The following is a 13,808-nucleotide window of genomic DNA, read 5'->3' as shown; positions in this document are numbered from 1 at the left end:
AGCCTCTGTAAATTGTGGTTTCTGCTGGAAAGAAAAGTGGGGACAAGTATTTTAAATCACTGTGGGATAGAGGGAGGCCACTGCTGTCCATAAACCTTTTTGGGTGGGAACAGGTTGTTAGAGCATTCCTCTGGCTCAGGTGGGAACAAACCCCTCTTCAGACCATTCCCTGGGATGGAGACATGCCTTATGGTGCCTCTCTGCTGAATTAATCTGCTTTTTTGATTTCCAGACTATGCAGAATAATGGAGGTTTCTAGAGAAGGATCACTTGGTGCATGATTATATGAAATAAAACTAAGTACCTGTGCTCTTTAACCCTCCTCTCATCCCTTCTGCACCTCTCTGGGTTATTAACAGCAAGATTTGGCTAATATTGGTGTAATAAAGTCTCAGTGAGTGCAGCCAGTGACCTGGTGGTGTGTTTGCTCTGCCTTAGGCACCGGGTCCAACGCCGTCAGCAGGGAAGGAGGCTCAGGGAATTCCCAGCCTGTGACAGTGCCCTAAACCTGGGGCTGGGCACGGCTGTCATTTTGGCACCAAACCTGCAGAAATTGTCATGATGGATTGTTCTCCTTGAGGATTGTCTTAGGTTGGAAATGGGTGTGTGTATTCTCTTGCCATCTGTCAGAGGTGGGGCAGTTCTCCTCTGTTCATGGGGCAGTTTTCTTTATCTCTCCCACAGCCAATCCTTCCCCCAGGAGATCTCTGCTGTCCATGGCCACTGAGTGTCCCTGCAGGGCTGATCAAATTCCAGCATCCCATGGGGAGATGCTCCGCCCAGGGGAGGAGCCAAGCATTCCTACCTGGATACAATCTGAGCCTGGAACAGCACAGCAGCCTTTGCCCACTGCATTCCCAGAGGAGCAGCTTTCTCCTGCCCTGCATTCCCAGAGGAAGAGCAGGCCCATCTCCAGCAGCCCTGGAGCTGCAGAGGAAAACTCCAGCCTTGTGCAGGATCCCTGCTCCAGCAGAAGCACAGCTGGCACTGCAGGAGGGCTGAGCCCCCATGGGATGGGACTGTGCCACCACCCTGACCCACAGGGCTCAGCTCCTGCTCTCACTCTGGCTGTGGTGCTCTGTATTACTGCATTATTTATTTATTTATTTATTTGTTTTCTTCCCTAGTAAAGAACTGTTATTCCTATCCCCATATCTTTGCCTGAGAGCCCCTTAATTTCAAAATTACAATAATTCGGAGGGAGGGGGTTTACATTTTCCATTTCAGGGGAGGCTCCTGCCTTCCTCAGCAGACACCTGGCTTTGCAAACCAAGACAGGGGTTCCTTAGGGATAACCCCACCAGAGTCAGGGGTGGTCAGTGCAGTGCTTCCAGGTCAGTGGGAGCAGAGCAGTGTGTGATGCTGCTGGCACCAGTAAAATGCTCCTGTCCTGACCTGTTCTCACAGCAGCCAGCAGAGGTTTTGCTTGCAGAACTGGGTCCTCTTCATATTCCCAAATAGCTTCAGTCATTGAGATGCTCCTAAAGAGAGCATTTTCCTCAAGTGTATTGGCAAACTCAACCCATAGAAAGCACAATCCATCCAGCTTGTTCTTAAATTCACTCTGTACAGGATGATTTTTTATGACTGAGAACATAGGAAAGGGCATTTCTGGTGCATGTTCTTCTAGGCAGGAAGCAATAAATTCTGTGTAAAACAATCCCCTGTGCTGCTAGGTGTGCAGAGGCCCTTATTCAGTCAGCTGGGCAAGCCTGTCTGCAGTGAATCATATTTCCAAATATTAAACACACAGCAGAGCTGGTAAAGGGAGGGAAGGGGGAAGACGAAGGAAGATCTGTATGTGAACAATAAGGCAAGATTTGTCTTTTGATGATCTGCAAAACCATTCCTTCTCCATCCCTGCAAGAGTTCAAGGCCAGGTTGGCTGAGGCTTGGAGCAACCTGAGATAGTGGCAGGTGTCCCTGCCCATGGCAGGGGGTAGGAATGAGGTGACCTTTAAGGTGTCTTCCAACCCAAATGATTCTATAAGCTACAAAACCATCCTCTTGAAAAACACAGGGAATCCCACAGCCTCCCCTCTTCCCTTTTGCTGTGTGTGAGATGCACATTTATGGATGAAGGATTTTGATTTAGCTCTTTAATAATTTTAAACCACCTATGTCTTATCTCTCCTAAAACCTGCACACACCTGGGGCATATCATTATTTTAGCAAAATCCTCTTTCGTTGGGGAATGCACAGTTCTCCTCTCCAGAAGCCACTAGAGGGCATTGGCCACCCAAGGGAATGTCACACACGGTTATCACCGACTGCTAAAGGAGTTTTTTGGGCCAAGAGTGATAACGTGCCATGTCTCAGCCTTGCACTCTGCCCTCTGTGTTTGCTTGCAGACCCACAGATAAGCAATGACACACAGGAGCTGCTTTTCACCTCTGTTTCCCAGAGCTTTGCTCTGCAAACAGTTAAATCTTCCTTGTTACGGCAAATGAAAATGAAACCAGGGGTGTTTTCTGTAAGGCTTGCGAAGGAGCAAAGTCCTGGCTGTATTCTTGGCTCTCAACTTTATTACACTGCACTTGGCAGTGTCTCCTGGGTGCTCAGTAGTTTGGCAGTTCTCCTCTTCTGACAAATTAAAAACCCCTGAATCTCATTTTTTCCCACCCCTTAATAGTGCTGAATGGCTCTTGCTCCTTTTAAGACAGCATGTGTGATTTCTGCTGCTACACCATAGAACCCCAGAATGGTTTGGGTTGGAAAGGATCTTAAAGTTATTGTCTAATTCCAGCCCCCCTGCCATGGACAGGGACACTTCTGAAAGAGCCTGGGTGTGCTCTGTCCCAGGAATGTCTCTTGTAAGAACACTCAGCAGCCAAATGTCAGGAGCTCACTGGCACCTGAGACCTTGCCTGGCTGTACTCAAGTTTCTCCTTCAAAAATAAGGAATTAAAAAGACACAAGGTCAAAGATTTTGAGAAATGACAGCTTACAAAGGGAGCCTCCCAAACTACTTCCAGAAATTACTCAGATGCTGAAAGTGAGGTATTTCTCTGCCTGACGCCTGGGCTGGGGGTCTAACCCTGTGTGCTTGGTGTAAGGGGGGTTTGGGATGTCCCAGAGGGTCCCAATTTCTCATCAGCCTCTGTCCCTGGCCAGGGCTGAGCAGAGCTGGGAATCACTGGGGATGTTGCTGCTGCTGGGACCACACCAGGAATTTAGGGAGTGTGACGTGCCTTGCCACAACCCAAACCACCACAGCCATCCCCTGTTTGTCCCCTGAGGTGACAGCAGTGACAGACTGTCCCTGCTTCTGCCCACAGTTGTGCAACGACCTCTGTGGTGTCCACAGGGCATCAGCTGCTTGAAAGCTCTGGTCACAAGGTGCCCTGAAATCCAGGCTGGACATTGCTCCTTCAAATCCTTCCTCCACATAAACAAGTCCTGGACCTGTTCCTACAACTGCCAGGAGGAGAAACCTCAGGCTGTACCCACAGGAGCAGGAGAATCAGGTGCTGGAGACACACAGCTCTAATTCAGGGTCATTATCACGTCCCCAGTGCCAAGAGCAGAGTTTTCTTTCTGCGTTTCGCTGACAGGAACAGCTTGTGCTGCTCAGCCATGATTTATTGTGTAGGATAAGAGGGAGGCAGGAGCTGGCAGCACATGGTCAGGGCATGTGTGCCTCTCCTGTGCCTCCTCTCCCTCTCACCATCCAAGTGCCTGGCTGGAGCTGCGTGTTCCTCGGCACCGCTGGGCAAAACTCTGATCTCAGGAGCCCACCTTGGCAAGCCTGTGGAAAATGCAGAGCTCCAGAGGATTTACTGTGTGGGGATGATAGGTTTAGCAGCAATATAATATCCAGTGGTACTGGGGAAACACAGCTGGGCACAGTGTTATAATGCTCATAGGGAATGTCCACATCTTTTTCCCCAAAATTGAGTGGTGAGGGTGCAGCTGAAGCAGGGAATTAACCAGATTTTGAAAAACTGGTGCTGCCCACGTGTTTATGAAGAGCTGAAAAAGGAGATAACTGTGGCAACAGGAGAATTAGCTCCTGGGGGGCTGGCTCTACCAGGTGTAGGGTGCTCTGGTGAGGTGTAAGGCTGGCTGCAACATTTTGAAATATTTTGGGAGGGGAGGCTGCAGATGCTGTGAAACAGATCAAATATATAGGGGTCAGTGCCATTAGAAATGTCTGAGAATATTCTATCCCATTATATCCATCCCATCCTTCTGTGTCAAAGGGGCACAGCTCTCCTGAGGTCCCTTGTCATGTTTGACATCCCGTGGGGATGTCTTCATACCCTCGAGCACCTCAGCTGGCCCAAAATACAGCAGAGCTGGGGAGCTTTCAACTCACACAAAGCTAAGCTCAGCAACAGGGCCCTCAGCCACACCACAGCTGCAAAAAAAGTTCTGGTTACAGACATCTCCTCACCCAAATTCTACCCTGGCACTGCTGTCCTTTATCAGGATAACCTCAAAATCTCTGCAGCTGAAATTGTACCACTACTTCACCAATCAGTTCTTGCTCACTCGCAGGCAAAAGTGATGGATATTTGGGAGTGTGGCTACAAGGGGCCCTGTTGCCTCCTGACAGCCATTCAGCCTTAATTACCAGAGAGTGCTTTGGGATGCTCTGACTATGAAAAGCACTTAGGTACCATTAAGTTTCCATCTCTATTTACTCCAAAGTAGTAGCCAAGTATTTATTTCCAGGGTAATGTAATAGATAATAGTTTCCTTTGCAGAGGATCTCAGGGGAGCAGGTTTGTTTTGGAGGGAGAACCTTGAATGTTATTAATTCTGTAATGTTTTAGCCCAGTGTGTGGCTCATGTGGTCTGCAGGAAATCTCAAGTTTTTCAGCTGGGCTGACTAAAAGCCTGTGTGTTTGTGACAGAATATTTCAGCTCTGTGGTTGCAGATATTCTGGTTTTGGTGGGTTTCATGCACCTACTGATGTAATGGAGTCAGGCATGTCCAGCACATTTTGTCCTCACTCAGCTTTCCTGGTCAAAATAGAGGTGCATCCATGGGGGGTGGGGGTGTTTGAGCATTTTCCTTCTGGAGATGGTTTCACTCAGCTGAGGATGTGTGTGCCAGGCCAGTCAAGCCCCAGGACACCCCCATCTCTCCTCCAAACCCCAGTGGGCCATTTAAACTGCATTTTGTTTTCTTTTACTATGATATCTTAGTGAGATATGTGGTGTGTCTGGTCCCACAGAGGAGGACAAGCTTTGCCCAGGAGCAATTTGGCCAGCTGAGAGGCTGGGAGAAGGAGGCAGCTGCCCAGTAGATGGCAATACTGCCATTTATTCAGCAGCAGGCTGGGAGGGGTAAAACAAGCTGATGGAAGTGTGTAGATTAAGCAGCCCTGAAAATTCCTAATGGTCCTAACTGTGGAGGAGAATCATAGAGTCATCTCCTGGTTTGGGTTGAAAGAGACCTGAAAGATCATCCAGTTCCCACCCTCTGCCATGAGCAAGGACACCTTCCACTAGAGCAGGTTGCTCAGACCTTTGTCCATCCTGGTCTTGGACAATTCCAGGGATGGGGAGTCCAGAACTCCTCTGGGCAGCATCACACCACCCTCAGAGGGAAGAATTCCTTCCAATATCTAATCCAAACCTTCCCTCTTTCATTTGAAAGCCATTCTCCCTTTTCATTTTAAAACCATTGACTCCATGCTCTTGTCCCAAGTCCCTCTCCCGTAACACCTTTAGGCTCTGGAAAGGGCTTTAAGGTCACCCTGGAGCCTTCCCTTCTCCAGGTGAACACCTCCAGCTCTCAGAGCATCCTCATGGCCTGGAAGCAGCAGTTTATGACAGCTTCTCTGCCAAGAGGAGTTTACCTTTCCCTTGAAGTGTGAGGCCAGAGGAGTTTCTGGGCTGGCTGGGGATGGTCCCTCTGCGAGGTGCTGCTCTTAAAGCCGTGCCCACTCTGCTTTCACAGAGCTGCGCCTCGGGAGGGGTTAAACCAGCTGCAACCCACAATTTTCCTTGGCAGGGCTGCAAGCAGCCGGCTGCCTGCACACAGACCTGTCCCAGCCCGGTGACACCCAGCTGGCACTCCCGCCCCATTTGGCACCAAGCAGCGCTGCTCCTTCCCATGGCCGGCAATCGCTGATTCACTGACCCCAAATAAACCCGGCCGCGCGCTCCCCACCTTGCTCCGGGCTTCACCACCCTCTTTATTTCCATTTATTTCCCTTTCCTTTCCCTGCACAGCGTTACTCATCGCTGCTTTCCTGGGTCCCGAGGTGCCAGCAGGGCTCGGGCTGTGCGTGCAGCCACCAGGCTCGGAAGCGTTCTGTCCCTTTGGGCTGGCGGAGCTGCCTCCGGAAAAGGGATGAGTCACTTGGCGACCCGGGGCTGCCGGGGACGGGAACAGGCTGTGACGCCAGCCTCGGTGACTCCAGGCTTGGCGCCGTGCGGGAATGAAGAGTTCCGAGCTTTTCTCATAAAATGACGGATAGGATGGACTTTAACTCCGTCAGAGGAAAATTGAAAAAAAAAAAAAACCAAAAAACACAACAAAACAAAACAAAGCAAACAAGCCAGGGGCTGCAGGGCAAGGTGAGGGCAGGGGTGTTGGCTCTGCAACACTGAAGCCATCCATAGGGTCTTGTGCTTGTCTTGGAGGCAGGAGATGTTCTTTTTTTTATTTATTTTTTTTTTTTTTTTTTGTCGTTTGTCTGGCTGATAGAAGGGAAAGGGCAGGTTTGTAAAGTGTGTCTGAGCAGCGTGACACTGCAGTGGGTAAGGGAGCCTTAGACCTTCTGCAGAGGCAATGAAAGCATCCCAGGTGATGCATTCCTAGGGCTTCCAGACCCCTGTCATTGCAACAGGCACTTCCTCTGCCCATCCAAGAGCATTTTCCATGGAATTCAGCAGACGTTTGCCAGAGCTGAGGCTTTAACTCAGACCTGGATGTCAGCTTGGCATTCCCAGGGAAGGGGCACTGCAGAATGGCCAATTATTGGCATGTTCCCATTTGAGTTTTAGTCTGTCACTGCTATGGGATGGGAAAAAAAACCCCAAGGTCCTGCATCAGGGTCAGGGCAATCCAAAACACAAACACAGGTTTGGTGGAGAATGGGACTTTGGACAAGGGCACGGAGTGATAGGACAGGGAAGCTGGCTTTAAAGTGACAGAGGGCAAGTTTACATTAGATATTAGGAGGAAATTAATTATTCTGAGGGTGGTGAGGCTCTGGCACAGGTTTCCCAGAGAACTGTGAATGCCCCATCCCTGGAAGTGCTCAAAACCACACTGGATGAGGCTTAGAGCAACGTGGTGAAGTGAAAGGCATCAGGAGAGGGGTTGAACTAGGTGGTCTCTAATATAATCCCTTCCAACCCAAAGCATTCCAAGACTGTGATTCCCTGTGGGGATGCCCATGGCAGAGGCTGGGTGATGGGATGCAGCACCTTGGGGCTGTTTCAGCACTGTCCTTTGGGGGTGATGGGTCCCCTGGTGATGATGCCTTGTGCCAGGGCATGACACAAAGTCATCACAGTCAGCCAAAAACTCACCAGTGCTGCAGCTGGAGCTGTATGTTGGGAACTATTCTGCTCCCAGTCAGAAAATCGGTAATGTAAGAGGGAACTACAGAGATAAACCCCATAAAAGAAAAAAAAAAACCCCACAACCAAACACATCCCTCTGGGTGGGTAAACAGGCTGAGATTCACTGTGTGTTACAGAGTGAAGCTCACTCCATGGATGAGCCTCTTTTCAGTATTTCTGCTTTTACAGCTCAGCAAATAATTTGTAACAAATAGTTTATTCAATTAATTGAGCTCTGCTCTGGGGGCAGATGGCAACCTTTAAAAATGGATTCCCAATGGAAAACTAGACAATGGCATTCTTTGGCCAATTTCCCTTGCTTTCAGGTCAATGGCAGTGGTTCTGATTTATGCCTGTGCTGACAGCCACAGACCCATGGGAGAGGTGTGCTTTCCCCCATCTAGATTCCTGGGATTTATTCATCTTTTTTCCTTTGTACCATGGGCTGCTGCTTCACATGCTACTCTCTTCTTTCCCTGCTGTTGCCGTGACCAAGAGTATTTTTTCTGTTTCTCCCCAGGGGCACAGGACCACGGTGATGCTTCTGTCCAGCTGCATCCTTCCAGGTCCCAGGGCAGCCATGGGGCAGTCAGAAATGGTTTGTAAATCAGGAGGGAAAGTGGTTTCCAGGGTTTTCCAAGATTTCTTCTTGGTGATATGGATGCTGCCATGACTGTTGTCTATTCCATCATCCCTTAAGAGACAAGCAGCCACCATCCACAAGCCCAAGAAGTTTGGGAAAACCACATCCCATGCACTGCTTTTTTTTTACTTTATTTAGAGAAAAGATTATTGTGTCACACAAAGGACATTAGTGAAGACACTGCCATATTCAAACAAAATTCTTTTATTGAAAGTGTAATGGAAATTTCTTCATATTGCTTTGATGAAATGAGAGACAGCAGCTGTAGACAAATATGCTTTTTTTTATAAACAAATGCAAATGGATAAGGTAAAAATAAAGCATTTTTTTAACTTGTACCTTTAAGCAACATAATCACAATATATACACAAAGAAAGCTAAAATAAAGCTATGTTGAAACCAAAGTGTTTCAACCAATACATTAGATAATTACAGATTGTGTCAATAAATACCCAGTTTTTAAACTGTTTAACAGGCAACTTTTTACACAGATACCGAGAAGAAAAAAAAATTATATATTTACAATTCAGTGCCCTGGGGGAAAAAAAAAAAAAGAGAAAAAAAATATTTTTTTTCTTTTTTGGCACCAACACAAATAAAAAGAATAAATTACTGAAAAAAATCCACAAGGCAGGAGTCAATCCCAATAATTCATTAAAAAAAAAGTATGTGTGTGTGTATATATATATATATATATATATAAAATATAGGTATATATTTTATATATATAAATATATATTTGCAGAGAAACCTAGGAATGTTACAAAATACATTAGTGCCAATAAATACAGAATGCTACCAGACTTTCAACTGTCAGTATTTTTGATGCAGTCTGAAGGATAAGGAACTATCACCTAGGAGATAACTGAAAAGGGGATTTTTCAGTCTAAAGAAACAATGACGACAATGAAAAATAATAATAATAATAATAAAAATAATAATAATTTTTTTTCTTTTTTGGCACCAACACAAATAAAAAGAATAAATTACTGAAAAAAATCCACAAGGCAGGAGTCAATCCCAATAATTCATTAAAAAAAAAGTATGTGTGTGTGTATATATATATATATATATATATAAAATATAGGTATATATTTTATATATATAAATATATATTTGCAGAGAAACCTAGGAATGTTACAAAATACATTAGTGCCAATAAATACAGAATGCTACCAGACTTTCAACTGTCAGTATTTTTGATGCAGTCTGAAGGATAAGGAACTATCACCTAGGAGATAACTGAAAAGGGGATTTTTCAGTCTAAAGAAACAATGACGACAATGAAAAATAATAATAATAATAATAAAAATAATAATAATAATAATAATAACAATAATAATAATAGATATATCCAGGAAATCCTCCATCTGCCAGTAGTATTCCTACAGTCGCCCCGGGGGCGATGCCTTGCGGGAGGAAGCGGCGGCGAGCGCGGGCTCAGGACCCGCTCGCGGCCGTGGGGAGTCAGCTCCACTTCCAAGTTGACTGGCTCAATACCAGAGAAGATGTACAATTAAATAGCAATAATAATGATTTAAAAAACCCCAAGCAGCCCACGTTTCGTACGCCAGAAGTTCCCTAAATTGCCGGCAGGTTTGCAGCGAGGCACCTGTCGAAGGGCAGGTATCCAAGAGCACCATCCCTGTGGTCGGGGTTAGAAACAGTTCAGCCAAAGGAAAAATCCTCAAATCCATGTTTCGGGGTTGGTTCCCTTGTCTGTGTGTCTCTGCACCCTCAGAAGTTCCCTCCAGCTGCTCCCAGGGCAACAGGGCTGGGGACACCAGAACTGTCTCCTCCTTCTGTGCTGGTAATGCCAGGAATCATTCCCATCACCGAATTTTCCAAGGGAGAATTTAAAGCAGGTAGATTTTAAATCCATTTTGCTGTTTCCATACCACTGGTGTAGGCACTTAGTGTATCACTGATGCACAGATTTTTTTGTCCAGTTACATCTCATGGCCAAACAGTGTCATGCTCTCAGACTGACTTAAATAGCAAAAGGCCAAGGCAGCCTCCAGTATCCTTCCTAAACACAAAGATTTCTTTCATTTTAAAAACCAAAAGCCTTCAGTTTTTCAGCTTGGTCTTCAGGTCTCCAAAAACTGTATTCACAGGATAAATAACCCAAAAAAATTCATATCCATTTTGTTTTGCTTGAATTACTCAATTCACCTATATAAAAATACAGTACAATCAGTGTGACCCACTGGATTTTGGAGCTGCGACATCCTCGGTGCTGGGGAGTCCCAAGGAGCACTTGCTGAGGAGCTTGAGCACTGTTGCTGTTTTGGCTTTGCTCTCCCAAAGCCCCCCACGAGGGCTGCCAAGGTCCTTATGGTTCCACCTCCCTACCGATGCTGACAGTTCCTCTGCATATTCAGGCACCATAACTGATAGGGAAAGATCTCATGGCCAAATCCCTAGGAAATCAAATAAATTATAAAATAATTTACAAAAAGGGGTTGGGTTTTGTTTCGTGCTAGTATTAAATGTTACTTCTTAAATAGTTGAAGGTTTTGCTTGCTTTGCTCTCCACAGTGACATTACGGAGACCAAACACCATTCTCATGTCTACAACAAGGCTGGGAGAAACCAAGGGATGTTGCACGAACTCCTCCCTCGTCCCTCCCCTCTCACACCACTTCTGTTCAGTTTTCAGAAATGTGAAGAGAAGACCAAACAGCCAACATCATTCAGACTCAGAAAAACCAGGGTCATCTTCCTCTTGAAGACCTTATTGCCCTTCCAGGTCATCGACAAACCACAGTGCTATTCACGTACTACAGGTAGAAAATAAATAAATACAGATATATTATGCAAAAAAATATGATTGTACACATAATACATCTGAGGTATTACCAATTTAAATAAGGTTTCATGCTAGTTCAAGCTTCAGTGGCTAGTTAAATTCTGGAATTTGCAATAAATAGATGAAGAATGATTATGTATATAGTGTATGGATCTCTTCTGTAAACTTTGTCAGATTTAAACGTAAGAGTGTGTTGGGCCAACTCTTACGCAAACCACAAATTTTCACAATAAATACAGCTTCAAAAAGTTGCCTTAAGAAGTTCCTGCAACACTGAAACGTTTCTAGAAGGGGCTGTATGGACGACTGGCAACGTTAGCGAGGAGATTTTCTCAACAAGTCTTTTCGTACAAAACACAAGGAAATTCTCATGTGAAAGTCTTTCTCCCTCCCTCCCTTCCCCACCCCGTCATGAAGGTTTAGAAATTTTTGCACAAACAGCGAGAGAACTGATTGTAGCTGCAGTATGTCAAAACGTCCATGTTGTATAAAGACCAAAAATAGTTAATTTGCTTAGAAAGTCTTCTGCTGTTGCTGTTTTTTCCTCCTTATATTTGAGTAGCACACCATCCCTTCAGTGAAAGTTTGCCGGTCCAACTGTTCCTCCGTTTTCCTTTTGGCATCAGTCCTTGCCTGAGCCACATCAGTGTTTCACACCTTCACTGTCTCCATCAGCGATGACTTGATGGCATCCTCCAAAAGTTGATTGTCTGTGAAAGGGGCTGGGGTTTCAGGAACAGATTCGGACAAACCAATGAGGGACTCCAAGAAACAGGAACCCTGATCTCCAGTTTGTGGGAAGCCAGGGAAATTAGGCAACTGAAACTGTAACGCTGAGAAGTTATCCAGGTTCTCATACTCCTTTAAGGAGTTGTAAAGAGGTCCCAAGTTATAGTCCGAGAAGGACTGGAAGAAATCCAAGGAATCAGAGGAAAGGCTGAGGTCGGCGTAGCTCTTGGAGCAGGGCTCAGTGGAGGAGGAGGCGCAGCAGGACAGCCCATCGCACCTCCCATGGGCTGCATCCTCCAGCAAACCCCCGCTGTCCTGGTTGGCATTCTCATCCAGGCACTCCGAGAGGTGGGACAAGTGGCCAGGGACAGGCTTGGCCTCGCTGCCGTGGTCCTCAATGAAGAAGTCAGTGGGATGGAAGCAGCCAAGGTCATCCTGGCCACGCCTGCTCTCTTCCTCCGCGTCCGAGTCGTTGAAGTGGAGGATGCGCGCCAAGCCGTCGTCGTCCACGTCCGACTGGGATTTGTCGGAGGGGAGGCTCTCGTAGGGCTCCTCCAGGTCCTCGCTGGGGTGGGAGGAGATGGAGGAGTCTGTCATGTCACTGCTGCAGCTGTTCTCCCCCAGGGCCTCCAGGTCGGGGCTGAACTGGAAGGCAGGTGCCAGCGGCACCGCACGCTCCTCCAGCGAGCCCTTCCCTGCCGCGCATCCCAGCGCAGGGAGCCGCTCCCGGAAAGGGGGCTCGGCCTCCGCCACCTTCTCGCTGCTCTGCTGCTGCTTCTCCAGCTCCAGCTTCATGATGGTGTGGATGAAATGCGTCTGCACGCGGGCCTGGTTGAACTCGATCCTGCCCTCGGTGTTGCCACAGCCGTCCTTGGTGCAGCCACAGGGGAAGGAGGTGTGATCCATCTGGCAACAGGGAGAAGCAGAGGGGAAAGGTTAGGATTGAACCCAGTGGCATAAAACCAAAACTGCCTGTGACTTCTCTGCCCTGAGAAACTAAGTAACAGCTGAGGGGTTTAAAAGCAGTAAAAAAAAAAAAAAAAAAAAAAAAAAAAAACCCCCGCCCTTTTTGAAGGGGGGGTAAAAAAAGGGGGTNTAAAAAAAAAAAAAAAAAAAAAAAAAAAAAAAAAAAAAAAGACACCCTGCTCTTTTGAAGAGGTGTCATAGAAAGCTGGATTTCAGTACAAGTGAAGAAAAAAGATTCTAAAAAAAAAAGCAAGATAAAATGTTCCAAAAGGAGAACTAAGGGAGCAAAAGTGAGTTTTTTTCTTTATTGCTATTTAATGATTTCACTATCTGATCTGCAGCAGCCACTAGAGGGGGGCTGTGACACACACATGGAGCACCCGTGTGCACCCACCTCCGCCACCCCCAGCCTCCAAACACGGCACCGAGGGAGAAAGCAGTGCCCAGAATAGGGAATGAGGCTCCCTAAATACAGCTGGGCAGGCACCCGCAAAAAATACCCTGAAAAATATAACTCACTAATTGAATAGAGGGGGATTATCCCGCTGTGCAGGTGGCCTGCACAGCTCCACTGTGGGCTGACGCTCAGCTGACACTCCCACGTTCGCCTGAGCACACTGGGATTTGTGACACACACCAGAAGAAAAAGGAATTAAAAATAAAACCTGGGGGAGGGGAAGAAAGCACAGCCTCGTGTGAGGAGCAAAGAGCTCTTCCTTGCAGACATTCCCACGTGGCCCCCCTCCAACAGGAGATCGAGCAGGTGTGGATCTCGTGGGGATGTACAGCGGGGACATTCTCATTGCAGCGTGGGGATGGCTGAGTGTGTGATTTGGGAAGAGAACACTTTCAAGCAGTGCCTGCCTTGCAGCCTGAGGGATGCTCCAAGAGCTTTCCTCACCGCCAAGCGCAGGTGGGAGCAGATGGATTTACAGGCTGCTCCAGCTCTGTCCAACCTGCTCACACCCCCCTGCTCCAACGCACAGCTGGAGCCGCAGCATCCCCCAAGCCCAGAGGTGAGGCTGTACCTGACATTTAATGCCTGCCAAGCTGCAGCTGCAGGTCTCGGGGTCGCAGACCTCGCGGCAGTCGCAGCCGCAGTCCTCCCGGGACAGGCGGATGTTGTGCAGC

At 47.2% G+C, this 13,808-nt stretch overlaps 1 protein-coding gene across 1 annotated transcript in view; it reads right to left on the bottom strand.

Moving 5' to 3' along the window:
* Nucleotides 1-9,162: 9,162 nt before the first annotated feature.
* CSRNP1 (cysteine and serine rich nuclear protein 1) overlaps nucleotides 9,163-13,808 on the bottom strand; it is a 10,250-nt gene continuing 5,604 nt past the window's right edge. Inside the window, exon 4 of the mRNA XM_041486728.1 lies at nucleotides 9,163-12,617. Coding sequence (XP_041342662.1) covers nucleotides 11,634-12,617 — 984 coding nt within the window. The 3' untranslated portion in view covers nucleotides 9,163-11,633. The remainder of the gene's footprint in view (nucleotides 12,618-13,808) is intronic.

The sequence above is a fragment of the Pyrgilauda ruficollis genome, unplaced genomic scaffold (genome assembly GCF_017590135.1).
Source record: "Pyrgilauda ruficollis isolate IOZ18807 unplaced genomic scaffold, ASM1759013v1 scaffold12, whole genome shotgun sequence".
In the NCBI taxonomy this organism is placed as follows: Eukaryota; Metazoa; Chordata; class Aves; order Passeriformes; family Passeridae; genus Pyrgilauda; species Pyrgilauda ruficollis.
The sequence above is the reverse complement of the archived record's forward strand: the minus strand, read 5'-3'. Positions and strand labels throughout refer to the sequence as shown.